The 10,599-nt window shown below is 37.5% G+C and overlaps 1 protein-coding gene across 4 annotated transcripts; it reads right to left on the reverse strand.

Moving 5' to 3' along the window:
- Positions 1-1,528: 1,528 nt before the first annotated feature.
- Positions 1,529-6,767, reverse strand: LOC113275684. Of its 4 annotated transcripts, none has more exons than XM_026525223.1 (5): positions 6,214-6,767; positions 5,943-6,102; positions 5,495-5,844; positions 5,030-5,215; positions 2,889-3,264 (listed from the first exon to the last, which is right to left on the reverse strand). In XM_026525223.1, exons 1-4 carry the CDS (start codon positions 6,412-6,414, stop codon positions 5,138-5,140), a joined length of 789 nt encoding a protein of 262 aa, XP_026381008.1. In that variant the 5' UTR covers positions 6,415-6,767; the 3' UTR covers positions 2,889-3,264; positions 5,030-5,137. The 4 variants fall into 4 exon arrangements, with proteins under 4 accessions (XP_026381011.1, XP_026381008.1, XP_026381009.1 ...); XM_026525224.1 differs by having other exon boundaries at positions 5,030-5,225; XM_026525226.1 differs by lacking the exons at positions 5,495-5,844; positions 5,943-6,102; positions 6,214-6,767 and adding exons at positions 1,529-1,889; positions 2,140-2,208 and having other exon boundaries at positions 2,291-3,264; positions 5,030-5,070.
- Positions 6,768-10,599: the final 3,832 nt, after the last annotated feature.

Genomic DNA, 10,599 nt, shown 5'->3' on the forward strand with positions numbered 1-10,599 from the left:
ACAAGGATCTGATCTGAACTCACGACAGTCAACAGTACCTAAAGCTTGAGATCACAAACTAAGATCGTCTACTAGATATGCAGCTTGATTCTTGTAAACAAAATGAGTCTGGTTTACCGGAATATTTACTATGCTAGTCTCTTCCTCATGAAAGTATCAACACTAGGAGATGTAAGAAAAACTTCATCTTCAACTTCTTGGTAGCTGTCTTCCTTGATAAAGGATTAATACCAACAGAAGTAAGCAAAACTGTGTCTTCAACTTCTGGACCGCAGTCACTCTCAGATTCATCATACTTCAATGCTTCATATTTCAGCTCTTTACTGACAAATTCATCATACTTCAGCTTCCCAGACGTGTCTTCATCACTAATATCCTTAACGAATTGAACTTGTTTCTTGTGCACTCTGCTTGTAATCTGAGCAGCTGTTGTTGATGTGCTGGTTTCCTTTGTGCTCTTACTAAGGTCACGTTGGCGCAACTGAAACTTAATTTCATGATAAATATGTTCTTCAAAGACCTGATTTGATACAAGAATTTTACCATTCTCTTTTATATGAAACATGTTGGCCGAGTAATATGGAAATAGTAAACATGTGTTTTTTTGTTTTATATACTTATTTTTTATATTTCAGGAGCAGTTGCTTCCACATCCAGATAAAGTTTGGGCTAAATTTAACAACCGATACCCTCACTACTTGATCAAAAGTTACAATGTTGTCGAGCGATTCTTTGGCAATGCTGCAAATCGAACAAAGTGGAACTTGGATGGTATTATCAGAAGTGACTTTTTCAACGACCTCATACTTGCTCCAAAAACAGGTGGTGTTGCTCCACAATCAGGTGGTGTTGCTCCACAATCAGGGGGTATATGAAATTGGTGCAAGCCTTGTGGAGATGCCGTGCACTATCTACCATTGCTTTTATGCTTCTGCCTGGTTTCTTCACAGTGCTATCTACCATTGCTTTTATGGTTCTGCCTGGTTTCTTCACAGTGCTATCTACCATTGCTTTTATGGTTCTGCCTGGTTTCTTCAGTGGTTGCCGATGGTTGTTTACTTGTTTCTATCTATGTTGTGATTTCCACCCAGTAGGAGCTTCGCAATTATCTTGTTGGATTGTTTATTTCATAGACAAAGACATAGATGTTTATTAACCGAGTGTAATAGCTAGTGACACTCTGGTGAATCCTGGTTATATCCGACAATGGATGTTTAAATTGAAGTACAGTTTAATTGCTGGTTTCTACTGATTCCTTTTATCTCTTCTAGTCAAGTTGTTTGGTAGGCATTGGATTATTGACAACTGCTTCTGTTTATGATTCCGCCTGCTCTTCCCTGTTTGTTGCTGCAGTTTGGTTTTGATTATGTCTACCAATTTAATGTAAATCCAGGTTCACTCATTTTGTGAGCAGCATCTCATATTGACAGTATGTTCTATTATGCATGTCTTTGAAAACACCAAAAAAAACATTTGAAATAAGCTAAATTGTGCTCTTTATGTCGTGCCAGGAGAGCTAGCACCAAGAAATAAGAACAGAATGGGATTCACTGTCTATACAGACAGGCAAAATTGTCCAGAATAACCCAGAACGTGGGGGAAAAATTTGTGAGACTGGGGGTTGCAGCTGAAACTAAAACTTTTAAGAAAAGAAACCTCCTGCTTCTTCTTCTTTGCAACATAATAAACTCAATCAAAATTTAATCCTATAAGCAAATCTAAAAAGACTGGCAAGTGACAACTAGCAAAAAAAAAAATCACAACAGGACATGGACTTGTTTTTATTGACCGTTCATTTATCCATTTAAGTAAGTTCATTTCTTCATTCCAGTTGCTTCTTTCACAGTATCAGCAGCTCCTTGTGCCTTCTCCTTCATCTGCTGGCCGGCCTACATTTCATACGCACAATGCAAAATTAGTAAAAAGGACTACAAGCTTTCCACAAACTTGAATGCATTCTTCCTAACAAGAGGGGTCCCGTGTCTAGCTTGTCCCTGTGCCGTCGATTCTTTCGAGTGCATTTGGAGGTAAACTGTGCGACTACCATCTCCACAGGCCCCAAGGATTTGTTGGCCAACTTGAAGTTTTAGGTTACATCAACAAAACTAAAATGCTTAGCCTCTGGGTTAGTTGGACAACCTGTTGGCACCATTCCTTTGCAGATTGCATAGCGCCGGATGCCTTGTCCACCATTTGATCCTTCTTTACCTATAAATAAAAAAAAATATGAGAAAGATCAAGGATGATAAATTCAAGTTGAGCAAACACTTCCTATCAGAGAGACATTTACCTCAGCCTGGCCCTTGGCCTCACCAGCATTGTAGCTCATGCTTTGAGAGTGGTCTGCCATCTTAACTTTGAGTAATTTACTTCTTATTTTTTTTCCTGGTTCTTATAAACTCTCCAAATAAATCTGATTCTCAATATTAATGATGTAGAACTCAATCACGGGCATGTGAAATTTATAGTTTTCTTCACCTCTGCATTTTGTTGACACGTCTTGTTCTAACACGCGTCATGAGCAGTCCTAGCATCTCCACCAATATTTTTACATGTGTGAAAGTATTATTCCGTGATTCACCAGTTTGTAATACTCATTTGCCGTTTGACGAGGGACTGCAACAGTTAGCAACTCATAAACTGGATGCAAGATCAAAAAGATAAAGATAGCAATGAATGCAAGGTTTTGTTGTCGACATCTAGACATAATGCAACATTGCAAAAGAATGCAATGTCATCAATGTTAACAGGCTAGAACGTCCACCCAAGTGTAAAATGTGGACGCATTAGGTTAACATTGGTCAAGAGACCTTCCTTATTAACAGAATGCCTTGATTAATGAGCTTTTGCAAGATGCCCTTTTTTGGAGGTTTATAAAGTCGAACATATTTCAAGGGACTGGTAACTTGTATTCTTGTAAGGTCTGAAAATTGGCACAGCTTTAATGTTTAGATTATCCTTCCAAGCCACAGATAAACACACCCAGTTTCTTTCTAACGAGAGTTTTTAACCAAAGAGGTAAATCATGACCCCAGAAAATTGAGATATGAAGAGTCTAACATCTTTAGCATCTTTTGCTAGATTATCAGCCACCTCAACAGTCTACCGCTGATTGCATTCACTAAATTAGGATAGTTCCCTTCTAAGTGATGGTTGAGAATCAGCTTTTGCCAGGCCAAGTTTACAGCTTCCAAAGCCGCAACTGCCTCAGTTTGCTTTCCATCCTGAGCTGCTGCAGCGAGGCACCCAGCTCACCGATGATTCCTACAATATTAAACATAAAGGACAATTAGCACCTAAGGCAGAGAATACCTTAAAGGAAAACATAGTAAAATTCTCACTAAAGAAGCAATAAAGTTAAAGTTTGTTGCAACTTTTTAGTTCTGTTTTTCTACTTGTTATTCTTCTATCTATGATACTGGTATCTGGTTACTTATCCTTTCTTCGCCGCGGATTCTGGAAAACAACCACGCATATTGATCAACCCATGTTTATTTTTACAATGTTACAAACGCAACTGCAGCAACCGAACATGTCCTTGGGGTGTTTTCCCTTTATCTGTATCCCCAAAGATTTTCAGGCCATCTAATGGAATCAAAACACTAAATTAAAAATCTTTTACCTTTGTGTGCCAAAAACTAAAAAAGGATACGGTTTCCATTTTCCCAATCAATGAACTATCACTCAAATCATCAGTAAACAACCCAACATCACAAAAATAGTTTCCCTGACTTACATGGCTATAGTTAAAAAAAAATTAAAAAAAAAATCCAACATGAGAATATATAAATAAATCCAATACGAGACAATGAACAATCGTACGCCATACAACAGTTCAACCACCAAATCTGAAGAAACAACATAACCTATTAGATGTAACCATTATAACTCATTATGAAAAGTGATAAATCATAACATTAGTTTAACAACCAGTAGGGCTACCAGTTACACGGCAACGTTAAAACCAGATGAATTTTAAAAAAATTCTAGATAGATTACTTCATATATGCAATCCACTATGCACATGATTACTCTAGGAATCCAGTTCAGAACAAATAGATCAATGCCGGGGGATCCAATTGTAGTTCTGGTGATGGAAGCTCTTTCCTTAACACAGGTTGGGTATAAAGTGACAGCCTGTTTATTTGCCGCAATGAAACCTTTCAATGTTTGACAATGACCATGGTTGGGATTATGGTTAGTATGGTTGGCTTATAAGATGTGCGGTGTTTCTATGGCAAAAGACATGGTTGAGGTTTTACAGCACTATCATAGTTCTGGATAACTTGCAGTGTGCAAAGAAAGGGTGTTCAAGACTACTGTTGTTGCTGAAAAGCTTGCTCCTGATCCACCTTGTTTGTTACAAACAATGAAGGTCTATAACCTACCTTAACAGCAAAGGTTAGACAGTATCTCAACTAACTTGATATACCGTATGCAGTGATTCTGGATAGTTTCCGTCTTCTTGAAGAGTTGTATTACCCTTTAGTTGAAAGATCTGGTTGCAACCCTAAAGAACTTGTTGGCAGATGTTATTCTTAAGGTAATAGATGCCAAGCAACAACTAGTGAGTAGTGACTAGAGGAACCTGTTTTAAGTGATACAACCAACACGAATAATGGGCAGAACAAAGATACACCATATGCTATTCAAAGGTGTAAGGAATCACAACAAGGAGTTCAGCGGTTTTTTGTTTTAGATCGTGGGAAAGCAGCAAGAATATCACATAATACATTTTTATGTGAGCGTATGTGCTTATTTAGAATGTTTTAATAGTTTCCATCCTTTAGGAGAGCGTTTCAGTCATAAGTATTGTGTATATTTTCCTAGGGGTTTCTTTCTAGTTTAAATAGTCAATTATCGTGTCCTTTAGAAGATGACTTTTTATGATATTTTTCTTAACTTTATAATCAGTTGACTATAATAGTGTATTTTTCTTAAACTTGATTAAGCTTATGTCATACGAAACAGAAGATGCACAGAAAGTGAAAGAAACAATAGTGGTTAATATAGCAGAAGAAGAACTAACCTGATAGTTAATGTCTATCAGCAACTGAAGTAGCACCATCCACAGGCATTGGAATCTGGTCCTGAGCAGTTGGCAAAGCGTCACATTCATTTTATGATTCAGAACTCTCTAGCTCGACCATACCACCAGCATCATACCATTATTTGAAGTCAACCCAATAAGGCCGTCGTCCACTATATTTGCCAGCTGCAGCATACTACATAGAAATGGACTCTCATGATTAAGTATCTCTTACAGCAATATTTGTAATATACAAAAAAGGTGTATTTTCTCCGAAAACTGACCCTGCCTGAGTAGATTTGAAATAACAGAGGGGTAAATACATAATTGGCCTTTTTCCTTCATTCCCAAATCCACTAACACAGATTAACAACCCCAATTTTCATATTCCAATTTTCATATTCCAATTTTTTAACCAACCCCGGATTCAATCAAAAACAAACGAAGTTATCAAAAATTATGTACCTTCCCAAAATCCGCGGTTTCATGAACACGTACTTTCAAAAATTCTATATCTTTTCCAAAGCTCTGCAGGTGAGGCGGATAATCCCCACATTTTACATTGTCAAGACCTAATTTTTTCAATAAGGCCTCCAGTTGGTCACCCAGAATCTTGACAGCATCAAGAGGTAGGGTACGTAATTCAATGTTGTCCAGAGCCTCTTCTATTTCCAGGAGAAGTTCAAAAATTTCATCTTTCAGATCATCTTCGTTAGAAGTTTCATCTTTCAGATCATCTTTGTTAGAAATTTCATCTTCCAGATCATCATCGTCAACGCCACATTCTGCCGCTGCTGGATCTCCACCGACCACTCCTGTTTCAAATGAAGACTATGCCAATTAAACTAACTTCAACATCAAATCAAACGCAGAAATAGAGATAGTTAATGTCTGCCAGCAACCGAAGAAGCACCATCCACAGGCATTGGACTCGGGTCCTGAGCAGTTGGCAAAGTGTCACATTCATTTTTGAATTCAAAACTCTCTAGCTCCTCCATACCACCAGCATAATACCACTTTGTGAAGTACTTCCAATTAGGCAATCCATCCCTATATTTGCCAAGTGCAGCATACTACATACAAATGGACTCTCATGATTAACAATTCTAAGGATTTTCACTTTTTCATATTCCAAATTTTTAAGATTCAATCAAAAACAAACAAAGCTATCAGAAATTACGTACCCTCCCAAAATCCACGATTTCCTGAACGCATACTATGGCATATACTATCTCTTCTACAAAGCTCTGCAGGTGAGGCGGATAATCCGAATGTTTTAGATTCTTAAGACCGAATTTTTCCATTATGGCCTTAATTTTGTCCGCCGGAATCTTTACAGCATCAAGAGGAGGTAGGGTACATAATTCAATGTTTACCCGAGTCATGCATATATCTTCGTGAAGTTCAACAATTTCATATTTCAGATCATCTTCTTCAGAAATTTCATCATCATCGTCAGAGTTACATTCTGCTTCTGCTGCTGGGTCTCCACCGACTGGTTCTCCACTGAATTTCCGGAACTGGTTTCCATGGGTTGAAAAGATTTGTGGTGGAAAATTAAAAGTGTGGTGGAATTTTGAGATAACTATTGGTATTAGGTTTGAAGAAACGGATTATTCGAGATCAATGAAGAAGAAAAAGATAGTTTTGATGCGGTTTCTTCTTAAGACCAATCTGTACACACAAAATACCCAATCTTAAAAGTTGTTTCATTATTTTTTCCTCTCAACTTATTGTTTTGTTCTTTTACCGCTTAGAAAAAATTTACTTTTGATTTTTCTTTTTGCTTCGCACGGTTATATTCACACTCTCGCATTATTGACACATTTTTCCTATTAAAACCTAAATCTTAACGAATTTCCAAACCCGACGAGATTGAGGTATACCCAGATTAATTAGGGTATACTCATTTTATTCCTATCCAAATTAGTGTGCTAAGGGGTGTCTAAAAAGTGTTAAAAGACCAAATTGCCCATACTAAAAAACCATGCCGACCAAAACATATTAAAAAAAAAATCAAAATCTTTCTTCTACACCCTAACTATACATGTGAAATCAAAAACAAAAAAAAAACGAAGAATTAAAACGAACCAAAAGTCGTCACTCGTCAGGGTATTTTTTGTCGACCTTGCCGACTAAAATATAGTCGGCAGGATATCCATCTCTATACCTTGCCGACTATATTTTAGTCGGCAGGTTATGAAATTAATATCTTGCCGACTAATCATTCATTTGTAACACCTTCTCTATATGTCAAAAATCCTATACTCGGCAGGGAATTTGTTTATCGACCTTGCCGACCATAAGTGGTCGGCATGTTCTTCATCCGCAGATAGAGCTGCACATGGGCCGGTTCGGACCGGGTTTTTGTGGGAACCGGTACCTGTACACGGAGTTGACCGGTTCTTCAATTTGAGGACCTGTACCTGTACCTGGACCTGGACTTGTACCTGTCCCGGTAAGACCGGTCCGGTTCCACTCCGGTACCGGTTTTTTACCTGAATTTTAACACACAGTCACACACAGTAAAGTAACAACCTAAGACTAAGAGTCTAAGACTAAGTTCAACATTACAAAGTTCAAAATAACAAAGGTTTAAAACATCACAGAATAATAAGTGTATCACACTTTAAGTTCAAAGTTCAACATTAAAACATAGTACTAAAAACAACATTTCCATAAGTCTGCGACAAGAAATGAAAAGAAATCCTTGCAAAGGATGGGGGACTTCTCGAACAATTGGCACTGGCTGCACTGAGTCACTGACACGGAGTTTACATCAAGCTTCTTTTAGCAGAGAATCCCATATGGCTGCAACATGGAACAAAAAAGTAAAACAAGAAAGTAAGCAAGCAATACAAGAAAACTTGAAAAGTAAGTTCTATTAAATAGAAGAAAACCTAATATATTACCTGCCTCATCTTCAACAACATCATCAGGTATATAGTCACATAGAAGATCAAGAGCAATGGGCTTTTGAAGAAAGCTTTGTGTACAGAGCAATGCTTCGACTGTCCTTGTAGACATAGAAGCTCTCCATGGAGTCAGCACGCGCTTCCCGGTGCTAAAAGCTGATTCAGAGGCCACTGAAGACACAGGCATGGCTAATATATCTCTTGCCATGTATGAAAGTATCTTATACCTGCTTGCATTAGCCTGCCACCAAGCCAATATGTCAAAATGGTCAGGTTGACCTATTTCACGCATTCCACCTTCAATCACATCTGTCAAATACCTGTCGAGCTCAGTTGTTCTTGCCTCTTCAACACAACTTGGGGTGTCCCAATGTTGTTTCCTCCTTGATTGAATTCTAGCAAACAGACCAACAGATTGCACACTAACTGGATAAGCAACAGTATGAGCATCACTACTTGACCCCTCCTCATGAACTGAATACAAGGACTTATAATCTTCAAAGAGTTCCTCAAATTCTAATTTCACCTTTCTCATAACTCTTTGAACCTCCCATGTATTATTCTCATACAAACAATTAAGAGTAAATTCCAAACCCTTTTGTTTCTCTCTTGGATCTAACAGATGAGCAATAAACATTACAGAATTCATTGATTCATACACACCCCAATACTTATGGTACTTAGCACACATTAGACGAGACATACGAGCAATAAAAGGATCTGATGCTACATTGTTTCTAAATTCTACTAATTGTTCATTTATGAGTAACAATTGCCATAAGAACATATGAGTAGTGACTTGTATAGATGCAGAAAAGTTGACAGTAGCATCGAAGAATACCTTTAGACACTTCACAAGACCTCTAGCATATTTCCAATCTTCTTGATAAGGAGCATGTTGACGAGGAATCTTTTTCTTTTATTCTGCTTTGCCTTGATCTTGCTTGTTGGATCCAACTCCTCAACCTCATCTTCCATAACCTCAACCTCTTCCTCTTCTTCCATATCCTCAAACACGTCTTCTATGAAAACATTACTAGCTATAGCTTCTTCAATATCAGCATCAGTAGGTAAAACAGATTCTTTTTCTTGCTCAAAGATAAACCTCTGTTGAAAGTCCTTATCAATCTGTGCTAACATTGCAAAAACTTTTTCATATTTTTCAGCAGCATCTAACATCAAGTAAGTGCTATTCCATCTAGTATACACATCTAAAATCAGAGATTTCTTACAATCTACCTTTGCTAGAGAAGCACATTGTTTAAATTTTTCGTGCCTAGAAGGAGAACTAAGAACGTATTTTACAACTGACCTTATTCTTCTAACTGATACATTAAAGAGCCTTACTGCATCTTTTATGACAAGAGCAAGAACATGGGCTGCACACCTCACCTAGAGAAAGAACAAAACAAAAAGTATACTGTCAAATTCAATGCTTAAAAATGCAGCAAAAAAATAAATATTTGACAAGAGCAAGAACATGGACTTACATGTAAATATTTGGCTCTAATTGGTGATCTTGTCCAGTCAATGACAACATTCTTCAAATGATCAATAGCTACTTTGTTGGCGCTGACATTGTCTAGAGTGACACCAAATACATCTTGTAGACCCCAATCCTTCAAACAATCCACCAGCTTCTCACCAATTGCATTACCAGTATGACCTTCAACTTGACAACATGAGTATTCTCTTTTATAGTTTCCAGTTCTGATCAACATAGTGAACGGTTACACAAATATAATTATAATTATTTGGTGATGTCCATGTGTCTGTTGTCAAAGATACCCTCTGCTTAGATGTCAAGAAATAAGTTTTTAGGTTATTCTTCTCTTCTATATAGAGCTTCAAAACATCCCTATAAATTGTCATACGCCCTGGAACCTTGAACCTAGGCTCTGCCACCTGCATCATTGCCACAAAGCCTGACCCTTCTACTGCTCTAAAGCTATTTCATCCTTAATTATCCACTCAACAAGAGCCCTTCTTAACCTATCATAACTGTAAGTACATGACACAAGTTTACCATCTTCACCTGGCTTTGGGGGTGGCATCAACAGAGTTTGTTGTCCTTTTTCTACCTTCTTGTTAGGATTCTTTGCACATCTATTCAAATGCTTCCGTAATCCAGAAGTGCCATGTACATCATTGTCAGCAGCATATAATCCCTTGCAATGATGACATTGAGCTTGAGTGTCACTTACCCTTGTCATCTCCAACCAAACTCCAGATCTCACTTTGCCATACTTCTTTTTGCTTGCACTAACTTCAGTTGTACTTGTTGGTGTAGTTTCAGCTTCATTTGTGTGAGATGAAGCTTGAGAGGATGATCCAACTTCTGCTCCAATAGTTGTACTTGTATTTGGAGTAGTCATCTAACAAACATTAACAGTAATAGCAGACATTGGTCAGGTGTTCTAAGTGCATTAAACATTAAACTGTCAATGATTCAATGTCATCTAACAAATATTAAACAATAATAAAACATTAAAAATAAGCAGTAATAAAATAGGCATTGGTCATAAATATTAAGCAATAATAAACATTTCTGCAATGACTCAGGGAGCAGACATTGGTCAACAATAATTGTAAGCAATTCAGTTAAGAAACACTGGGATTAGGAAGCATTATGACCCTTAGTTCTCTTGTGTGAGA

This window comes from Papaver somniferum, chromosome 4 (genome assembly GCF_003573695.1).
Source record: "Papaver somniferum cultivar HN1 chromosome 4, ASM357369v1, whole genome shotgun sequence".
Classification (NCBI taxonomy): Eukaryota; Viridiplantae; Streptophyta; class Magnoliopsida; order Ranunculales; family Papaveraceae; genus Papaver; species Papaver somniferum.